Source organism: Podarcis raffonei, chromosome 4 (assembly GCF_027172205.1).
Source record: "Podarcis raffonei isolate rPodRaf1 chromosome 4, rPodRaf1.pri, whole genome shotgun sequence".
NCBI lineage: Eukaryota > Metazoa > Chordata > Lepidosauria > Squamata > Lacertidae > Podarcis > Podarcis raffonei.
The window spans coordinates 42,512,652-42,535,260 of record NC_070605.1 but is presented as its reverse complement, the minus strand read 5'-3'; the positions used below and the strand labels follow the sequence as shown (position 1 = coordinate 42,535,260).

At 42.5% G+C, this 22,609-nt stretch overlaps 1 protein-coding gene across 1 annotated transcript; it reads right to left on the bottom strand.

Annotated features, from left to right (window-relative positions):
• Positions 1-8,682: 8,682 nt before the first annotated feature.
• Positions 8,683-20,717, bottom strand: LOC128412892 (uncharacterized). The gene is made up of 6 exons (XM_053386427.1): positions 20,593-20,717; positions 19,147-19,422; positions 14,797-15,051; positions 12,140-12,277; positions 10,433-10,552; positions 8,683-9,669 (listed from the first exon to the last, which is right to left on the bottom strand). Exons 1-6 carry the CDS (start codon positions 20,651-20,653, stop codon positions 9,485-9,487), a joined length of 1,035 nt encoding a protein of 344 aa, XP_053242402.1. The 5' UTR covers positions 20,654-20,717; the 3' UTR covers positions 8,683-9,484.
• Between the last annotated feature and the right edge of the window lie 1,892 nt (positions 20,718-22,609).

The window sequence follows — 22,609 nt, the reverse complement described above, 5'->3', positions numbered from 1 at the left end:
ACCCCCAGTCACCAGTCTAGCTGCCACATTCTGAATTAGTTGTAGTTTCCGAGTCACCTTCAAAGGTAGCCCCACGTAGAGCGCATTGCAGTAGTCCAAGCGGGAGATAACTAGAGCATGCACCACTCTGGCGAGACAGTCCGCGGGCAGGTAGGGTCTCAGGTGGAGTTGGTAAACAGCTGCCCTGGACACAGATTTGACCTGCGCCTCCATGGACAGCTGTGAGTCCAAAATGACTCCCAGGCTGCGCACCTGGTCCTTCAGGGGCACAGTTACCCTATTCAGGACCAGGGAGTCCTCCACACCAGCCCGCCCCCTGTCCCCCAAAAACAGTACTTCTGTCTTGTCAGGATTCAACTTCAATCCATTAGCCGCCATCCATCCTCCAACCACCTCCAGGCACTCACACAGGACCTTCACCGCCTTCACTGGTTCTGATTTGAAAGAGAGGTAGAGCTGGGTATCATCTGCATATTGATGGACACCCAGTCCAAACCCCCTGATGATCTCTCCCAGCGGCTTCATATAGATGTTAAAAAGCATGGGGGAGAGGACGGAACCCTGAGGCACCCCACAAGTGAGGGCCCAGGGGTCTGAACACTCATCCCCCACCATCCTAATAAATAGTAGGATTTTGATTATTTGGGATATGAAAGGGGAAATACCAGCTGCAGAGGAACTCCTGGGCCAGCCTACATGAAGCAAACTGGCATTAAGAAACTACAGGGCCATTGAGGGCCATTCAAAATGCAAGAGAACTGTCCTTCCCCACTGCCCTGAGGTGTGAAGAGAGAAGGTTGGAAGGTTGCCAGGATAACTTGGCATGATGTGACAGGAGGAGTTTGGGGCCTTTAACATGAGGCTTGGAATAGCTGATAAAAGGGACAGAATGCAGCATTACTGAAGGCAGGCTGGAACTCCAGTGCTTCACTGCTGGGGAAGAAGGGCCAGAGGTTTCTATGCACACACATTTCTCCATCAAGGCAAGCAAGATGCAATATTCCAGCCAGGCAAAAAGCACTTGAGGACAGTGTCCGGAGCAGGGCTGGTGAGAAGCGTGGCCTGGAGAGAGCATGATGAGAAAACATATTATCCACTAGATGGCACCATTACCATTTCCTTGTAACCACAGATGAAACGTTGTGTAAAGTGGTTTCAAGGTAAGTTGATCTAAGGACTTGTCTGCACCATTTCAGAATTCACCAGGGACTCAGCTGTACAGCCAGAAATAAAACATTTTAAGTTAGTTTGTAAAGTGCAATATACAAATGTGACACTAGATGGCGATGGTGAGCTATGGCAAATTCAATTTCTTTTTCAAAACGTTTTTATAAAAAAGCATTTTCACAGTGTTTTCAGTATGTGTGTAGATACCACCCAGGTAGTAAAAGGCAAAAGGTTTATATGATCTGAAGAGAAAACAGAGCTTTCTTTTTCTTTTTGAAAAGCAAGGATGTTTGATGCCTAATGGTTTTGGTTACAAATAATAAAGGGGGTGGGAAGAAAAATGAAACCAAACAAACATTTCACTTTGTAAGTTGCTTGTTCCTTCCTCTTTTTGCAGGAAACACGTGGTGTTTGTACTGACCAAGTGACATACTGGTTTATCTGGAGCTGAAATCTGCTTTTCTACTAACCAATAATGACAAAAAAGTTTTTTTTTCTAAATAAATTACATGCCCCTTTGCTCTGTAATGTGCATTTGCCATATCAAGGATTTGGGGTTATCCCATTTCCCCCTGCATCTTATCTCCTCCTCTGTGCTACTTCTCTACATTCCAGAGCACCAACAAGCCCAAAGCCTCATCTTTTCTCCCTGCTTCTTCAATTTGAAAAAGCTTTCCTTATTTCTTTTCCTCCTGTTCCTCAGCTCCCGTTGGTACGTGCTTACTTTTTGCAAGCAGTGTGCGATGCAGTCTAGTGATAATGAAAAAGCAATATGACAAGTCCCATGAAATACAAACAAACAAACAAAAAAACACCCCACACACTCCTCAGCTCGTGAATTTCCCTTCTTTCTGCTGCAAGCAGTACATGTTGGAAGATTTGGTGTGGTAGTTGTAGTGTGGTTGCTTATACCAAGTCACTGGCAAGATATTAGAAATAGACGATGTTACACAAGATGCGGAAGAAAAGTAAACACATGTGAACAAACTGGATAGTTATGGCAGCACGAAGGGCTGTGGTGCACAAAACAGATTTGGAAAATGTGAATTTTCAGCTGTGTGCAGATGAGTCCTAAATTTGCAATCCTGCACGGAACTGACACAGGCTGATAGATGCAAACCAAGATCGTTCCTTCTGACCCTTTGGACCAAACCACATGGTGTGAATATTTCATCAAAAACCTCCACAAAAAGAAGACCCCTTTTTAATATGGACGTGCACAAGATTCAGCTGAAGCCTGAGCCATGAATAGAATTTGGTCAGTTTTTTGGTGGTGGGATCCTGGTGTCCCCTAAGCTAGGTTGAGGCAGCCACTGATTGCCTTGGGTCAGGTGGCCCAGAACAATTTGGTGTTGTCAGGGTGAGGGGCATCAGACACGAGAGGCAGACACTGAGCAGGAAGAAGGAGAGGTCAGGCAGGGGAAAGGTAAAACCATGAGAAGACCTAGGAGAGTAGGGACATACCTGAGTGGTTGTGACTTTCACTTAGAATAGTTGTGGTTGAAGGCGAAGGGCAGTGCCCCAAGGAGAAGTCGTAGATCTATGAGCAGGAGGGATGCAATATCTGAAAAGCAGCAGAAAATAAAGAGCCTGGAATGTCACTCCATGTTGAAGATTGTCACACCAAGAAGACAAACCAGGGTACCAGCTGAGTGGGTGTGCGGCCTCTGATCACATATGCACATAAGTATGTACATAATTCAATTGTATGTCAGCTTTCCACAGTTCAAACTATGCTCCAGGCAGCTTACAACATGAAAAAATACATGACTGCAATGCAACAAAAATAGTCATAAACAATAAATTAAACAAGTCCTACATAAATCAAATCTAAATCTAAAATAAAGATACAAAAAACAAGAGTAGCAATAACCTCCCGCCCCACAATAATAATGAAAAATCCAAACAACACCCTAGCCCAAGAGTCTGTTCAACAGTCCCAACTTGTGTAGCTGGAGTCAATCAGGGCCCCCACCCTCCCAGGCTAGGTGGGAAAAGGCCTGCAAGGCAGGCAGGGAGCAGGTCTTCCAGGACTCAAAGCCTAGATGATATGGGCCAAGGCTTACTCTAATGTCTGCATAGGATTAGTCCTTCAGTTGCAAGAAGCAATCTCCAAGAGGCTGAAGGGAGCTCTTCAAGTGATTGACTAGAAATCAATGTCCCTAGGAAATTCAGATCACTACTGCTGCTGATTCAATGAGAGTGGTATGATTAGCACACCATCAACGTAGCTATGAACCACAATCATCATCAGATGGGTCACCAAAACCACCAGGACCTTAGTGAAGATCCTGGGTGTGGCCAAGACTGGTATTGGTGTGGTCGACAACTGAACCTCAGGGAGGGGTGATGACGTTGTTAGAAAACGTCTTACTTGGTACCATTTTCACCAACAATTAAGCAACAGGGCCACGTACTCTTCTTTAAAGAGTGCAACTTTCATTCCTTTATTACATGAATGCCAGTCAGTGCAAGAATGAGTTAAAGGGTTTGCTAAACTGAAATTAACAGTGAATATGATACATCCTCTTTAGTCTAAGCCAATCTCTAAGCAGATTTGTTGTTTGCTTTCATGTTGCCCTCCTGCCCGTGTTTTACTTATTTTGTTTGTGAGATTGGCCATGTCTGTTAGAAGATGCTCAAAGGCATATATCAACCAGAAGCAGGAAAGCAATAAAATAGGAACATTCTGGCTTATGAATGCCCACACACCGGTTTGCATATTGTTTGGGGAAATGTGAAATGTCTTTGCCTTAAAATGCAAACTGAACAGAATTTCTCCCCCCGCTGAGTGTTTGCTTGCCCTGCAATCGACAGCCACATGATGTCAACCACACTGGACCCTAAACAAAAACTCAGCTCAGACATGATTCAAGTTTCCAGAGAAGACTGAGTACAGAGTGCTTCAGGGGAAGCAGCAGCCACCACTTCATAGTTCCCTTCCATCCTTTCATAAACAATGGGCTGGTGGCATTGGTGGTGGAGGAGGAAAAGATTGGTGCCCCTGGGAGCAGCAAGGAGGAGCTTGGCAGAAGGGGAAGCAACTTCCCTCTGAAATGCAGGATGAAGCCAGCATCCCTTGGCTCTGGTGATGGGAAGGCAGACAGGTCAACACAGACAAGCACCCCACAATACTCTGTAGAGCTGAGACAGTGCAGAGCCTGCAGCCTGCCTCTTTATACTCAAGGCAGTGAGTGACAACAAGGGAACCCTCCTCCTACTCCCCCAGTGTTTTCATTCGTAATCTGGAGCAAGCATGGTAAGCTCTCTCTTTCTTGAAATGAGTCATTTCCTTTGATGCAGCCCTTTAGTTAGCCACCTGCAGGAAACCTCATCTGCAATAACTGGTTTTGAAAAGGTAGCTGTGGATTGTGCCTGTCACTCATTCATCTCCATGCAGCAGCTGGATCTTAAACTGCCAGTACAGATGAGACTTCAAGAAGGAACATCGAAAAGACCTGCCCACAGACAGACATATCTGGTGGTGGAAGGTTTTGCTAGTGGCTGCCTTTCAAAGAATGTCTGTTTGTCAAACAATACACTCCACACATACTGCGGCAATCGCTCAGGAGACCTTCATCCCGGAAACAAAAGAGAGAGACCTCACTAAAATGAAAAGTGGCGGAAGGCCTCTGCAGCATTGGAAAAGAGGCTGTGAGCTGGCAATTTGGCTCGGAGTTGGGGGAGAGTAGTAAAAGAGATGTGCTTGGGAATTGTGAAGGGTGGGTGGGTGGGTGGGTGTGTAACTGTAGACCAGGGCTGGCTCTGCCATTGGGCAGTGAGGCAGCTATCTCAGGTGGCTAATTCTGGGTGCCCTGAAAGGGCAGCAAATTGTTACCTTTTCTGTTATGTACTGAAGTTCTCACCCTGGGCCAGCAGGGGGGATACTGTAGATAGTTTTCACTCAGGTCCACATATGCAAATAAGGGATTGAAAGTGACATTCAGTGATTGGATAGTTACAGAAAATGGTTACTGTTGCGTTCTAGTGGAGCTCTATATAAGCAGGCTGGCTGAACCCTTCAGTTCAGTTCTGTTCTGGCCTGTGAATAAACAAGAGCTGTTTGAAGAATCGTTGTGTCGTCTGATATGTTCACCCACAACTTAACATTTTCATTTTTCAAAAACAATCTTTTTATCCCCAGGGGGAAATGCTAGTTGGAGCTTCTTCCTCAGAAACCAAAATACCTTGGTGTGCCTTGGGTATTATTGTATCTGAACTGCCGGCCTACTCTGGGGCACCAGCAATCATCATGTATTACCCATTTGAACATACAAAACTGAGCCTAACCTAATAATGTTTGGAACTAGTTCAGAGCAGACAGTTGTTTTATGGAGCCAGAGTTGCTGTAAACTCTGTGGAGAGAAGCCAAAGAAGAAAGCCAGTAGGAGGACTAGAATGAAATCAACACCCAAAAAGGACAGGGCTTAGAATGAGAACCAATAAATAAATTTTGTGGAAACTTCTGTTTCTCTCAGTTTGCCACAGTGTTTTGCTGCCACCTAGTAGCAGATTTGTAAAAGTGCAGTTCATAAAATAACTTGTTATTTTGATTGCTGCTGGCTAATAAGAATTATTTACGGTTGACACTTTTATGTGCGCTTATGAAATGCACATACAGGCTGAAGTAATACAGTCCTTAGGACTTCTGACAGCCTGTCCATCAGTAACAGTTGTTGTTTGCCCCCAAACCTTTTATTTTATCCTTAAGGAATGAGCAGGGCTTCGTGGCAAGCTGGAAATCCAATTTCCTGGGTCAGGCCAGTAAAACAGAACAGGAAGATGGGAGGTTCTAGTTTGGTGTAATGCTTAGAGTGGTGGACTAAGAATTCACACTCACAGGGTACCCTTAGGCCAGCCACATCTCATAGCCTCACCTCCAGCTCAGAGTTGACACAAGGATTAAATGGAGGGCCAAGAACCATCTACATTGTATTGAGCTCCTTTGAATAAATTTATTTAATAACCATATAATAAGAAACAGGAGCTTTGGGTAAGTAGAGCTGAGGGAAGTGAGATGGGAGTGACTTGGCATGGTGGGTGCCACATATACACGGATAAACTTTCCAGATGGTAGTAAGGAACAAAAACAATGGTACAAATAACTTTACTTTTCCACATTATGTTTATAAAACAATATTTTTATTAGTTAGGGTACAGCATTATTTTAAAAAACACCATAGCATGAATGCAGATAAAAACATTACAGAAGAATGAATCTCCCAGCCTTATATTGCTCTAATAGAGAGAGAGAGAATAAAGCAAAATGGCGAGCTGTAGCTGTCAGCAGAATTTCTGAAGCTATTTTATGACTAGGCTGTCTACACGTCTTCTCTAGTGCTGTATACATGCAGCTTCCGACACATGAAGCAAAGTGGGGTTCTAGAAGATCCTGTACATTAGACTAGTACGAAGCTCAAGAGGCCTGTCAAGTAATGCGTGCCTAGTCATAGGACAGTCACCACCACAGTCACATCATGGATGGCAGATAAAGACAAGCAGGGTGCAGGTGGTACAAAACATCAGCAGATAAGGGGGCTACTCTGATGTGCTGCCACCGAGCAATCTTCTCAGAAGGGGTAGAGGAGGGGGCCTGTACATCTGGGCCCCTGGCTTGGGAATCAATGGTAAAGACACAGTAAACCATTTGGCTGGCACACGAGAAATACTAGCCTAGTCCCAGCCTTTTACTTTAAGTCTTAAAATCTCCCGGAGCATCTTTCTTTCAACCTTGGCCTCTAATGCAATATCAGGGCTGTGAATGACATTGCCTTCACTCGTGGGTTGGGGGTTTTTTAAGCCCAATAGTTAACTTAAAGCAATTTCACTTTATTCTAGATACTGCTGAACTCTGCACCCTAGCATGCTCTGCAGGAGGAAAGCCCATACTCCTTTCTCCTAGGAATCAGGACTTTCAAGTCACAAGGCCAAACGTCATACCAATGACATCCATGCTCATATGACATTCAGACACCATGGTGAGTTTTTTAAAAGCTTTTTATTTTATTTTGAGGAAAGCGTTGTCCCCAGAATCCAACTGCAAATTCTAAAGACAAGTCTTAAAGCAGGGCATGCGTCAGTCAGGCTTGTGAATGTAAAGTCTATGATGCCTATTTGTGTCATATGTGCATCTTTTCTGCATTATCAAACATAGCTATAAATGGCAGGAGAGGCTGGAACACAAGCGATGTTTCAACTTTGATAAAAGCCTAAAACAATGTGACTTATTGCTTAGTAAACATACCTGGCACACGTGCTGCACATCTAATTTACAAGGCCTATATAAGCCACAAAGATAGGATAAGAAGCCTTGAAATTGTATGTTAGATCTGAGTTCTAAAATAGAATAATTCAAAACATTTGTGTAAAAATGGTCTCATCAGATAGCAGTAACTGGATGTTCATGGCTCCTGGCAGTGGCAGTATTGGTAAGAGGGGTTTTTCCAGTAAATGAGACATGACTCTGAAATTAATTCTAACGCAACTCAGTTCTGTAGCCATAGAATGGGGTTTAGTCATCAGCATTTAATATTTATAAAAGGGTCTACACTGAACAAGGAGCTGTACGTCAAAACAAATGCATAACAAGTCCCAGCCAGGAGTTCATGATCTAATAATAGCTAGTGATGCTTAGAAGCAGAGACTGGCTTGTTTAGTCAAGGACTGACTTCTTCTCAAAGGCAATGGAATGTCACCCAAAGCCAGTACTACTGACACTCACAGGCTGCAATATTATACAAACTTACCTAGTCATAAACCTTGCTTCTGAGTACACATGAATGGAACTGTAGTGCCATTTTCTTTAGTCTCCACCAATCTCTGAAAAAAGAACATTCTCAGGGCCATCCTATACATGTCTACTCAGAAGTAAGTCCCCAATGCCATTTACTTCAAGGAGTGCTGCTACCTCAGTGTATGTTCCTATAGGGAGGAAATAATGCCCCCTTTAGAAGTTTCTAGAACATAATCCTAAAACCTATCTGCAGAGTATATGCCCAATTAAAGCCAGCAGAGTGGCTTGCAGTGTTTCAGGCAGCGGCAGCAAAGCCTTTCTATCTAACTAAGGGCCCAAAATAGCTACACCACAAGAAAAGAGCACCTGGAGAATCCCTCAAATTCTCCAGCCTTTCATCTGAAATAAGATGCAAGTACATCCACACAAAGGCAAGATGCAGGCAAGGAAAGAAATGGAACACCTGCTGCAAATTACAAAGAAGATATATGTGAACTGCTTGGAACACTCAAGAAAGCACAATGCGTATACAGAGAGTTATCAAATTGCTTAGGCCAGTAGTCAATTTATGCTGAAAACTCCATCACAAATATAAAAACAAAATGCTGTTTCTGTGCTTCCTGTTAGTCACAAACTGTGCACTGGAGCAGCTTCTTCAACCTTGTGCTCCTAGGTGTGGTTGGGCCTGCAGCTCCTACCATTCATGACCATGGCTGGGGGTTATGGAAGCTGTAGTCCAACAACATCTGGATATCCAAGGTTGGAGCTGGAACATGTCCTTTCAAAGGGGCATACAGCAGTGGGCACAGGGATCCCTACTTTCTGCTAAAAGGTAGCTGGATGGAACAAAAAATATTTAGAAATGGAAGCTCGGAGTGTCAGAACTTGCTCCAGAAGGGGATGAGGTTGGGCATCTCTTTGGGCCTGTAAACTGACAAAGGGTCCACTGTCCAAACAGTGCCACTGACCTCACTTTCCACATTCTCTGTTTTCGTGCCTCACCTCTTCCAGGTAAAGGAATTCTGTAGATACCCTCCTTGAGGGTCCCTGAAATCCATGAGCCAACATCAGTTCATATAAACAGCCAGCGTAATGAATAGGACTGTTTTTGACCACAAGAATCTGCGAAAGCTACTGTGATATAATTCCAAACATCCCAGTACAGAACTCAACACTTTTTCTGGAACTTTTAGGGAATTTCTGGCCCCATTCCAGTAGAAAATATGTACTTTGGGACTCCTGTGTGGTATTTTGCCTGTTGTGTGTCTGTGCCTTGATAGAACCAAAAATATTGGGGTTTTGAGAAGCCTGAAAATTGTCATATAAACAAGAAAAAGTAATCAGATTGTTTGAAGGTTAAAGGTCTTGCACATAGATCTGTCATATTTAATTTGAAATCTAATTGCTACATGGAGCAAGGATACCACATTGGCCCATGAGGACTATTTTTAGGTGGGTTTGTAGATTTGGCTAACTGTAGGCAGGTGTTTTTTTAAAAGACACTATTATTATGGAGATAACATCATGGAATGAAGAAACACCAATTCCCTAGACTGTAGGAAGGGTTAAAGGGAACACATCTGATCAAGCATCAATAGGATCAGGGAAACAATCATCCACCGTTTCCAGGGCTTCAGTATCAACCATGACTTCTCGAAATGCTGTTTCAACATCTTCCTCTGTTTTAGTCTCCAGTGCCAGCTTAGGTTGAACTGTAGGATTTGGATCTGTCTTGTGCTCTGGTTTAAAACTCTCACAGGTCTCAGGACCTTTAAAGGAAGCACAAGTTAGAATGTGCTATAAAAATGAATTAACATAGTCTCAGATCTCAATCTTTACTATAATCTTCAACAAAGTCTTCACCTCAGCTTTCCTTTCGCCGTTTTCTTTTTTAATTTTTGATTTATAGATTTATATCCCATCATTTAAACAGAAACCTCCTCACAAGGCAGTACATGACGTGTATCAGTCAAACAACTAAATCATCACCATCATCATCATCATCAAATAAGAATGTAAGAAGAGTTCACTGGATCAGACCAAAGGCCCATCTTGTCTAGCATCCTGTTCTCGCAGTGGCCAACCAGATGCCTGAGGAAAACCCACAAGCAAGACCCAAGCACAAAAGCACTTGTCCCACATCATTTAAAACGTAAACAATAACACTAAAGCAATACAACCAAGTGAATGGTTGGCAAATATATTGAAACAGCCATCAGTCCCAGTAAAATCTTATAACTACAACACAATCACAATAAAACATCTCACAAAACTTCGTCCAATTGAAATCATTATGGAAGAGCCCCAGTGTACAAGCGATTATTGTGGAGGAACTCTGTATGATTCCATTTGGCCATGTGGGGGCTGCTCTACATGTTAGTCTACTGTTTTGTGGAATGGCCAACCACACAAAAATTGTTGCATGTGGCTTTTAGAAGGTCACCATTTCTGCATCCCTGAAGTACACAAATACATTTAGTCCCACACAGCTTTGCTCTTTAATAACAACAACAATGACATAACTGTACCTACCAGGATTGGGGGTACTGGCAACAAGGGCATCTGTGGTTTCACAGGGGTCTCCATTAGGAGGACTCTTTGGTTCTTCACTGGAAATGGCAGACAGGGTTATCCCCTCATCCTTTTCATCTTCTGTTGGAAAGCATAATGAGAGACTGAAAGGGGGCAAATCAATTAATCAATTAATATGGATGAGGTGGAGTTTTGGCTTTGTGGGTATTCCTTCACCAATGCTAATTGCTGTCTACTAAACTGCACCCGGCCTCTCCATAAAAAACCCAAAGCACCCCAAAATAAATCCCTGTACAATTGCCATGCTTCATAGAGCAAAATAGCAGGTGCCCTATTTTACATCAGAGGTGGCTAACCTGTGAACCTCTACTGGATGACATCTCATCCAAGAGAACATTGGCCAGGCAGGCCGAGGCTTTGGGAAGCTGAAGTTCAGCAACATCTGGAGGGTCACAGGATCCCCGCTTTCACCTATGCATTGTTTAGGATTGAGGAATTGTTCACATGTAACTAAACTGTTGATTATTTTTATGGGGATGAGCCAGTAAAGGGCACTAAGAGAATAAGAATTATAGGCAAAGAGGAGAAGAGAACTACAAAAATGCATACAGTAAATAGTGGGTATAAGCAGTTTAATTCCAACTTGTATTAACTCTAGGTAAAGAAGGGCAAGGTCTCCAGATGGTCTCCTAATGCCCCTTTGGAATAAGATCAGTAGGTATGGATTTTTTCCCATGTGGATTCTCCTAAACTTCAAGAACAAATTGTGGAAAAGGTGCCTCTTGTTCTGGTGATGCCAGAACTGAGTTCTTGCCAGAGGCCTAATCATGCAAGGAGACCTACAAAATGTGACACCTTGATGTCAACATCACCAGCATCATGATTTGTGGTGCCTGTAGGCAAAACTTATCATGGCGAAGCCTCTGTATCCCTTCTGTTCCCATGGCATATTATGAGACCTTTCTAGTTGCAACAACCTACGTTAAGAGGAGTGTAAGGAGTTAGGGTGAAGGATTTTGAAGAAATATCGGGTAGGCTTGCTAAGAAATTTGGAAAATAGATCCCATGGTGCAGGGTCCCTTCTAACAGTTCTATGATGTTATGTGCTGAAGGAGCTGCATACCTAAAAGATAGGTTAGGATCATATGAATAAAATCAGCTAAATGATCCTTGGTCCCTAAAACAAGAATGATGTAACCTTATGAGAAATATACCTTTGCAGAAATGCAGTCAAGTGTAAAACCTGAGAGGCAGGCTGGGATATGGGCAAAGGAGCCATGGAAAGTAAATATGAGCTTTATTCTGGCTGGTTGCAAAATCCGCCTAACTTCAGAATTGTCACTTTTGTCACAGAGTGTAAGCAACTGCAGTTATAGGAGGAGCTTAGATTCATCTACAACAGGCATCCCCAAACTCGGCTATCCAGCTGTTTTGGGACTACAATATCCATCATCCATGACCACTGATCCTGTTAGCTAGGGATGATGGGAGTTGTAGTCCCAAAACAGCTGGAGGGCTGAGTCTGAGGATGCCTAATCTACAATAACCTATTTTTTTAAAGACTGTAACTGTGGTTACAGGCCCATGCATTGCTTACCTGGGGAGTAAATGCCACTGGACTTAGTAGATTTCACTTCTACGTAAACATGCAATAGGATTGTACTGCAAAATACAATGCAAAAAAGAAGAGGGGAAACTGCTACTCACCCGCAGGCACTGGAGTGAAATGATGCTTGCTTTTCATGCAGCAGCATGTGATCAGTGAGGCAATAATGGCCAGAAGGAGAGCACCCCCTCCACACGCTACCATAATATACAGGAAGTGCGGGTGCTGCAGCAGATCTCCTGATTGAAAGAAACAATGTTGTTCTTAAGCAGTAAAGAAACAGGAGCAATCTAAAGACAGGACTCAGGGTCACCACAATGTTAAAGGTGTCTTTGCCTATAATATGCAAGGTGTGTGATTTTTTTAATGCAAATAATGTTGGTGGGGAGAAGACCACTGTTAGTTAGTAGAATCCTACCAGGCATGGAGAAGTTATGTAAGGATGCTTCTAGACTGCTACTATTTGGGGGTGGCAAATTTAGGTTGCAGTCACACCCATATCATACATTCAAAGCACATCTAAAGCGTATGACTTCCCCACAAAGAAGCCTGTGAATAGTATTTTGTTAAGGGTGCTTTAAATCACTGGTCTTCGGCTGATGGGGAATGAGCTACCCTTTGATCCTTCACCCCTCATTTTACTTGAAATAAAATTTACTTACAAAAGAACATGATTCACTCTGCCTCCCACTTCACTTAGATCAAACCTTAAAAAAACCCACTTAAGGCTAGAAACATTCCATTAATACATAATACAGTAATCCACTTTATAGCCTTGTATGCTTTGCTTCCATTTTATATTTTAGCTCCTAGGAATTGAAGTGGCTTTTAGTCACTAATATTTACATTTTTATTATTTAAAAATATTTTTATCCCCACTACCACTGCTTTTGGAAGCCAAAAGGTTCCTGGGCTCATTCTGAATTACAGAGTGCCAATGGGATTTTCCAGACCTGGTCCACTCAGTGTGGATTGCCTGCTGTACCCCACCTATCTAGTTGCAACAGGGCCAGCCCTTCCACGAGGCAACACAATTTAAGTATCAACAAAGGGTAACAACTTATTAGTTATTTAATTTGTTGTCATTGTATTTTTTACAAAGTAGAGGGATTCTGGGGTTTTCTGTCTCAGGTGACAGGATAACTTGGATGGATGGCCTTGGGGATTATGTACCTTGACTTGGTAGGAATTCATGGCACCATTTCCTGGTCAGCTGCAGACAGCAAAATGTGTTGTGCTGACCCAAATAGGTAGGAATGATCCTCCTTTGTTATGTAAAAAACATACCCATAAATTCAAGAAAAAGGAGGGTCCAGAACAAAAGACCCAGCGCTCAAACCTCCTCAGCCATGGAGCATAGGGGATATCATCATGAGATGCATAGAAACTTATTCAGACAGACATGCAGTGCCCATTTTAAACCTTCATCACATGAGGAGGCCACTGTTTGCTGATTCTTGCGGCTGCTGCTACATCTCTCTAGGTCTGTAAAGGTTGGAGAGTGCAGAAATAGTTCCCTGTGACTGAGGGGATTGAACTGCACAGTTACTGCACCATAAATATCACAGCCACGCACGACTGCTTGCAGTTAGCAGTCTGTGAGCAACCCATTGACTGCAATCCATTCAAAACATTCAGGGGGCAATAGGTATCCAATAAATTGCATTCTTTGTTTGCTTGTTTTTATTTCAACTGCCTGGTCCAGGACATAGACATTAAAAAGCAAAATACATTGCCAAAATGATGAATGATTTACCCTAACCATGAATGTCAGGTAAAGGAGATTTTATTGTGAGCTACTAATATTTCTGGTTATTTTGCAATGAACATCTAGGCAAGAATCACAAGATGGGGCCAAAATGGAAGCTGAGCCTTGGAGCATTCAGCTAATTATGCTGAAGACTGCTGTGTCAGTTGTGGTGCTGTTAACAGAAAGATTATTACATCAGTTTCAGATGTGTCTCAGTGACTTTTTAATGCTGACAGGCCTATGCTGTCTAAAATGTTCCTTCAGCAGCCAGTCATTTTAATGATTGCTTTGCATTGCTTTTATTTTTATTTTACTTTTATTTTGTCATACACTGCCCTGATGTTTGTGAGATGGAAACATGTGTGTGTGTGTGTGTGTTTCTGGCATACATATTCAAATATGTTGTAAGATGTATTCAGACATGTTTTTCCCACTTTAACATTTTCATTAAGTTTTCCAATATACAGAGGAACAAGAAAAAAATAAAAAGTCCCCCCCCCAAAAAAAAAAATCATCACAGCCTGGAAGAAAAAATGAGAATGCTGTATGGAACAAAGTAAATAACAAACCATCATTTTTCAGAGGGCCTTTCATCAAAAGTCTTTAAAATAAGCATGAAAAGAGGAAGAAATACCCTCCCTTGTATGTCTGTTAATTATATATTAAGGTCCAGAAATTAAATTTACAAAATCCCAATATCTGCATATGCGGGTGGGACCAAATGTCCATGTTCTTTCAGATTTGTGTATAATATAAAGTCATTCCACATGGCAAAGTAATGGTCACTAGTGATTTGGCCTCCCATTAGCCCCTGTCAGCATGGCCAAAGGTTAGGGATGATGGAAGGAGTTGTCCAACAATGTCTAGAGAGCACCCAGTAGGCAGGGGGCTGCTTCATGAATGAAGGAAAATGATTTTGTGTTGGTGAGTCAGAGAGACAGATCTGCTGATATATAAATTCAAATAACACGTTGAACACCCATAAAAAGAAGGTAAAATATAACTTACGATCATTACCACCATTACATGACAGCTCAATGGAGGCACTGCTGCAAGAGTTTCTTCTATGGCAAGCAAGCTTTCCCTGTACCCCTTTCCCCAAAATAATGCTCTTGCCACCATCTTTCACACAAGCATCAACATCATGTATTATTCTCCCATTCCGAGTCCAGTAAACTCCATCATTGAATTGACCATCTGCTTCACAGGACAAATTTGCTCTTCCATCAGGTAGACAATTGATATAAACAGCTGGAGGCTTCTCTAGGCAGTGGAAAGAGAACAACAAAACAGAGAGAAAAATGTTACCATGACAGGACAGTGGGAACCATCATCTGAACCTTTCGGTTTTTTTCATTTAATCCCCTATGACCTCCTTCAACTATATATAACATTCAATGGATCCTAATGGATTTTTCCTGCTGTTTGCTTCCGGAGAAATTGAAAGCTCCTCAAGGTCCTTGTAAACAGACCTGCTCCTCTACTAAAATTTACCATCTTCTAAATTGGGGTTCCAGGAATCTTCGAAAGCAAATCATATGGATTGCAGGTTCCTATTAACTTTGTTTTTAGGGCATGTAATTAAGGTGCAATCCTGTATTGAAAATACAGCACAGGGGACAAGCACACTTATGTTACTTCAATCCGTTGCCATGCCCATGTCAATCAAACTGCCTTGCCAAACCCTCAACTTCATTATGTGTTCACCATCAACTTCATCATGTCAGAAGCCACTAATGGTTGTGTGAAGTTGGTTCATATTAGCTCCAGTCCAAAGAACGTGAGTGCTCTTGTGACTTGTTGAAATCAAGCATACTGGAAAAAGATGGGGTGGTGTTTTGTTTTTGTTGTTGTTTTCCAGATCAGAACAAATATATGGAAAATCTGGGTCACAATATAGGAGCTTGGCAAAGGAATATTTCTGCCAAAAACATTCCCCATACAAAATGTGATTCTCGCAATTCAAGCATGCATTTGAAGTAATGAAGGAATTGGTGTTTCCTTCTCCCTCTTTGGCAAGTTGTATCTTTGCTATTTAAATCCCACTTACGTGTGTACCCAAAGCACCATTGCCTTTGCTACAGCAGTTGCAGTTCTGCCTGTTTGCCTTTGGGTGGCACTTAAGAGTAATGTACTTAAACACTTGAATCATAAATGCATACCTTTCTTATGGCACTTTCTTCTGTTTTAACAAACTGATCCGAGCGCGTGCAGAGCCGTCGTGTGCTTTTATTACACTAACCAGAATAAATTAGCTCCCTCCTTTAACCTGTTGTATACCAACCCACATCTTTGAACGAAAACCTACTCTCCCATTGATCAAACCCTGTTTAAAAGGGATGTGGTAATTGTGATATTTTCCCAGTGCAGTGCTTTAAGGTTATGAAATTAGAAGGCATCCTTCTATGATAACAGCTTTAATATTTTTATTCTTGAAATATATGGTACTACCTTGACTATAGCCTCAAATTTGAATTATGGATGGAAACGTTTTCACAGATCATTTTAGGTATCCCAACTGACAAATCAATTGCCCGACAGCCCAGCCCTACTGAGTTCAGGGAAGGGGGTGGTCTTAGTCCCAGGTAAGGATATCTAAGCCTTTGCATCACTGTAGTTCTTTGTCCGTAAAGGGTTTACTTGTTTTCTGCTCGTTGTGCAGCTGTTAAAAGCCAAGGATCCTCTGTCCATACAATATGGAGAACATACCCTCCAACATTCCTCAGATGAAAATAGGGTCATTTCTCATTTGCCCTCCTCGACCTCCCATTTTTGGACACACACCCCCAGCAGAGATTTCCTATCAGAAGAAGGGCAAAAGGGAGCCCATGGAGGGGACACGCACCAGCTCCTCCTCCTCCTCACATTTGATGAATGCAACACTGAAAAGGGAAATATGGACATTCTGGGATCAAATCAGAAGTCGGGATGGCTTTCTGAACTCCAGGGCTATCCCTGGAAAATCTAGACACTTGGAGGGTATGTGAGAACCTCAGAGTACAGTGGTACCTCTAGTTATGAACTTAATTCATTCTGGAGGTCCGTTCTCAACCTGAAACTGTTCTTAACCAGAGGCGTGCTTTCGCTAATGTGGCCTCTTGCTGCCGCTGCGCCACCGGCACACAATTTCCATTCTCATCCTGGGGCAAAGTTCTCAACTCAAGGTAACTCTTCCAGGTTAGCGGAGTTTGTAACTTGAAGCATTTGTAACCTGAGGCGTTTGTAACTCGAGGTACCACTGTACTTGGGTACTCTGAGGCAGACTGAGGGCAAAGCACATAGCCTTATTATTATTATTATTATTATTATTATTATTATTATTATTATCACACAGTAAAATGAATTATCTGAAACACTTGCGACAAGCACAAATTAAAATTTGGCATACCACAAAGCAGTTCACTTAAGGGAGATTTGCAATGCTGTGTCAAATCAGCAGGCCTGTTTGCTACATGCAGCGTCTGTCAGTTGGTGGTAGTTATGAATGACAGCTGAGTGTGAGAGGTGATGTCCATTGGCCTCTAGAATAGTCTCCAACTGCTCCCAAAATGCCAGGACTGTCATGAAAACCCTTAAGCCATCACAGCTTCTCACTTTGTCATGTTGAGTCCCGAATTCCCCTCTTTACTGAGCTACACTAACTGGAAATGGCTTCACGTTGGCGGAAGCAAGAGGAAGAGAGAGTTGCCAACTGAGTCACTTTCTTCTCCTCCTCCTCTGCTGCCATGTCCTTTGCCGCTGGGAGTCAGAGAAAATGGGGAGCAGTAAGAGGGAAGAGTCTTGTGCCAGGTCCAGGAGAGGGAGCCAGGTAGATTGGGTGGCTAGCTGGCTGAGGAGCAGTAGCAGGGAGAGGACAAGGAGAGAGGCAATGGAGATGACAATGGCAATGTCACTACCATCCATGTCCTGGGAGGTTGTGACTCTCAGCCTGGCAGGCCTCCAGTCACCCAGCCAGCCAGCCAGCCAGCCAGAATAAAAACAAGGAGAAAGTGTCAAGCCTGAAGAGAAGGTAGAGGCTGAAGGAGACCCGGGCAGGAGCAGGCCCTGGGGGGCGGGTGTGCAGCTGGCGGTGTGCAGGCAGCCAGGTGCAAGGCTGGAGCTTGAGGGGAGGGGACAAGGAGATTATTGGGGTGAGGTGGGTCCTTGAGCTAGGTGGGTTTCAAGTGAGGTTGTCTGTCTCATGGAAAACTTTATTAAGAAATCTTAACCTGCACAAAACAAAAAAAGTCCTCCCCCTCCCCAGCAGTGATATTGAAGTACAGTGGTACCTCGGGTTACATACGCTTCAGGTTACATACACTTCAGGTTACAGACTCCGCTAACCCAGAAATAGTACCTCAGGTTAAGAACTTTGCTTCAGGATGAGAACAGAAATCGTGCTCCGGCGGTGCGGCAGCAGCGGGAGGTCCCATTAGCTAAAGTGGTGCTTCAGGTTAAGAACAGTTTCAGATTAAGAACGGACCTCCAGAACACATTAAGTACTTAACCCGAGGTACCACTGTAGAATAGAATGCCTCATTTTATCTGAGGCATGTTGGAGGGTAAGCTTTAGTCATTAGGCTGTGACTCTCCAAGTATTGCTGGACGACAGCTGCCATCATACATGTTTTTGGCCCTCCAACATAAGCTGGAGGGCCACAGGTTCCCCATCTGTGTTTTTGGCTATATATCACTGAGTTTAAGCTTAAATTAAAGTGCACTTATTTGTGGATCACAAACTAAGGCTGCATGCTTCCTTGGAAATAACTCCCATTGAACGCTGCCACCTATTTTCTCAGTGAGTATGCTTAGGATCACACAGTGCATTTGAAACAGAACCAGCAATTAATCAACCTCTTAGATTTTGCCATTGTCGATTCCAAAATGAGGATGCTTACCACAAGGAATGGATAGAATGATGTCAATTTCAGTTTCTCTCAGCTACTTGTTTTCCCATCTTAAATTTAGTGCTCTATACTTCCACATCAGTTTGCCAAAGCTTTCCGAAAAGCCCTCATGAAAATCGATTGGCATGTTGATACAAATTTCTCTTTTGGGTAAGGAATTTCTGCAAGCAATTTCCCCTGATATGCCCAGTTTTGCAAAGCAATTTCCCTGAACACAGAGTAGTTTTGTATGTTGATTTCACTAAAGATATGAATATATTCTAGTATATGCACTTTTGTGCATATACTACCTGGCTGGAGACCTGCTAAGCTGCAAATGAAAAGAAGTGCAGGTTTTGAAGGATGTCTGTGTTTTGATTCATGCATTGTTTCAGAAAGTGTGGATTCGGTATAAAATGCAAACAGGTATTAGATGCAAATGAAATCAGTTCCCATGAAAACTGATTCCAATTTATCCCCCATCCCTACTTACCACACACTTTGAGCAAGAAAATTTCGCTGTCATTTCCAAAAGCAAATGTATATTTCCCCTCATCGTTTTCTGATAAATTCGTCATCTCTACAATCCCGTTCCTCAAGCACAGCCTTTTGTCACACTCATTGCAACAGTCCATCGTAAAATTCTCCGGCTTAGAACAGTTCGTTTCTTTCATTACTAGGATGCCACTTCGATTTTTAATTTCCAAAGGAAAAGAAACATTGGCACCAGCGTCGCCAAAAAGCTGTTTGAGGTCCATACAAGTCACACCTGCAACAGTAATAAAAGATTTAAGTAGTTTTTTTTTAAAAAAGCAGTTTATAAACACTATTAAATAAATAAATTCATATTGAAAACCACAGTAAGTCTAATCAAAGAGGTAAGACTGTGGTCACAGAAAAAGATGAGCAACCTCTCAGTCGAAGAAAACATATGAGAACTGTATTCTTCAGTTTTTTCCCCTTTTTAGCTCATAGCTTCATTTTATCTGAGTGAAAAGTCAGGGTGTGGGATGGAATCAACTCAATATTGGTTACTAAGATTGAAAGCCTTAATTCATGAAATAGTGCAATTCATAATTTTATATGAGAGGTGATCCTTTCAAAGGATACTTGATGAGCCACTGCTGTAAATAAATGACCTAAATGTAGCTTTTAATTCAGGTAACATTTAATATATTTTTACAAGAAAGTATGTGGTTTGTCGGTTAAATAAGTGTTGTTTTTCATGTAGCTTAAACTGTCACCCATAGTGTGTATGTATTTGAATTCATTACTCATTGGCCTCAAAAAACGTTAAATGACTTCATATGGTCCACAGATTTATACTGATTACACCATAGAATGTTTAGAAATGGAAATAATCACCACCTACTTAGAAGTTTAAGGGAAAAAAGAATCTAAGCAGTGTTTGCAAAACTGGATGAATTCAGGCTAGTTACTTTCCCTCACTGCAATTCACTGTCTCCAAAATCATGCGCAGATATTGAAAAGGACTTGGAGTATTGTTTTCAAAAGGATTTTAAACTGGAAACCTATGTACATGGGACTTGGGCCCCTGAATGATTTTGAGATGTTTTCATCTAGTATTCTAAATTATTTGTCCAAGGTCACACCGAGAGACAAGAAAAGAATCCCGGAATCATTGTGTTGACCACCACCCCTCACGAAAAGCCTCACAACCTCTTATTTCTCTTGCATTTACAAATGCAATACATCAGGCGACATGGCTGCAATTAGTTTATGAGAAAATCTGTCTTACTTTGGAGTGACTGTCCATTTTCATGCTTTGGCGGTTATGACACCAGCATTTCCCTGAGTCCCGTCGACTAGCCTTCCTTTAAAGGAGAGGGGTGTCGGGGCTGAAATCTGAACGAACAGGATCATTTCTGCTCACCTAGGCAAAGCAATGCCAATTTGATAAAAGAAAATTCCCACTTACCATCAGTAATGGTCAGAATCACCAGCATGCATGGCAAGGGAAAAGAAAAGCGGAAATCCATTTTAAGCACCTTCTTGCATCGTGTGCTGAGAAGAGGATCTGGCTTTGCTGTTAAACCAACGCACTAGTCAGGAAATGATGTCAGAAGCAGGAATTTAAAAAAAGAGAAGAAGAAGAGCATATACTGGAGGGATGCAAGACTAATGTACAGTCAAAACAAAGCAGAAGGGTGTTTGGTTGACTGACCTCATGCTTTAGCCACATCACCTTGATGATCTATTTCTATGGCCCTGTATGCAGGAACTGGGGTGTGTAAGAATAAGATTCAGAAGGAGTGGTGAAATAGTGCTCTAAGCAAGTCCATCAGAGCCAACAGGACAGAGCTAGCCAGAATCCCAAGCAAATCCTGATATTGTGCCACTGAAGCCCTTTGTTGACTGATATAAACACGAGAGTGCAAAATGCAAGGCAACATAAACGATCTAATGCCACTAACAGTAGTCTTAACTTAATCATACTGAGTTGTACTCAACTACTGTATGCAACTACTGTATGTCACACGCAGAGGATGCCCACTGAAATCGACTAACTTTTAGCCAGAGTAGACCTATTGAAATGAATGGCCATAAAGAAGTTAGGACCATTCATTTCAATGGCTCCACTCTGGGCTGACAAGGTGAATCCTGCCCAACAGAACAAGCTAGATTCAATCAACTGAAGTGGATTCAGACCAAAAGCTGCAGCGCATATCGGTAGTGTTTGTGTATGTAATTACTCTATATGCTTTGAGCATCAATGATAGCTCAAAGAATTCCATACCTTTGTGGATGGAACCAGCAGGACAAGCCCCAAATGCATGAGGTCTTTCTGATGACAAATATTCAACCATGAATGAACTGTGCTGTATATGAAATTAATCCAAAACTTTGGTCAATTTAGAAAAAGATACAAATATGGTGCTTTATGTTAACTCAGTTTGATACAGCAGTAGTATAGTACAGTGGTACCTCAGGTTAAGTACTTAATTCGTTCCGGAGGTCCGTTCTTAACCTGAAACTGTTCTTAACCTGAAGCACCACTTTAGCTAATGGGGCCTCCCACTGCTGCTGTGCTGCCAGAGCCTAATTTCTGTTCTTATTCTGAAGCAAAGTTCTTAACCTGAAGCACTATTTCTAGGTTAGCGGAGTGTGTAACCTGAAGCGTATGTAACCTGAAGCGTATGTAACCCGAGGTACCACTGTAGTTGTAGCATATACGTCGCTGTGGAAGATTATCCTGTTGCAAATACCTCTGATAATACTTTGCAGATACTCACATATGCCTCAGTTGAGAGGGTCACAGTAATGGCCCCATATGTGTGTGCAATGCATGTGTTATCCCCCACCAGAAAAGTGCACCCTCACAAGAATGGCCAGGCCTAGCTTCACAGTCAGCATTCTAGAGAATTCTGCCCACCCCCACCCCCCAAAAAAGCTCCCAAACTCTGTCTCTACAGGGTTGGCTGAAGGTCAGGATAACTATTCTGTCTCTACCACACGCACATACAGGGGGACAGGGGGAGGGGAACCTCGCTGTGATCTAAGATGCGACAAAAATAGCCTTCTGTGAGAAAGGCAGTGATCTGAAACGTCAGACATCTGCAGGCCAGTGGAGAGAGAGAGAAAAGACATCTGCAATTAAGAAGTCATCCATGGGTGCACTTGTCCTTTATATATATTTTTAGACCAGAACCATGCAACTGCAACCTATACGTAGACCCCACCATCCTGCCGTAAGTGAATGCACTTGATAGGGGAAAGGCTCTATATTGCATCCAATAATAATTCTGGAAAGCAACAGAGGAATGAGGAAGAAACCAGCTCTCGCCATTTGGGACACATCAGATTTCCATGTGTTCAATATACATTTTATTCATGTTGCAAGTCAGATGCTAAGTTGGCACTTTCTCTGAACTTTCACTTTCTCTGTCCTGGTTCTAGACTTGCCTGGTCTTCTTCCTTAATTTCCTCCCATGGCC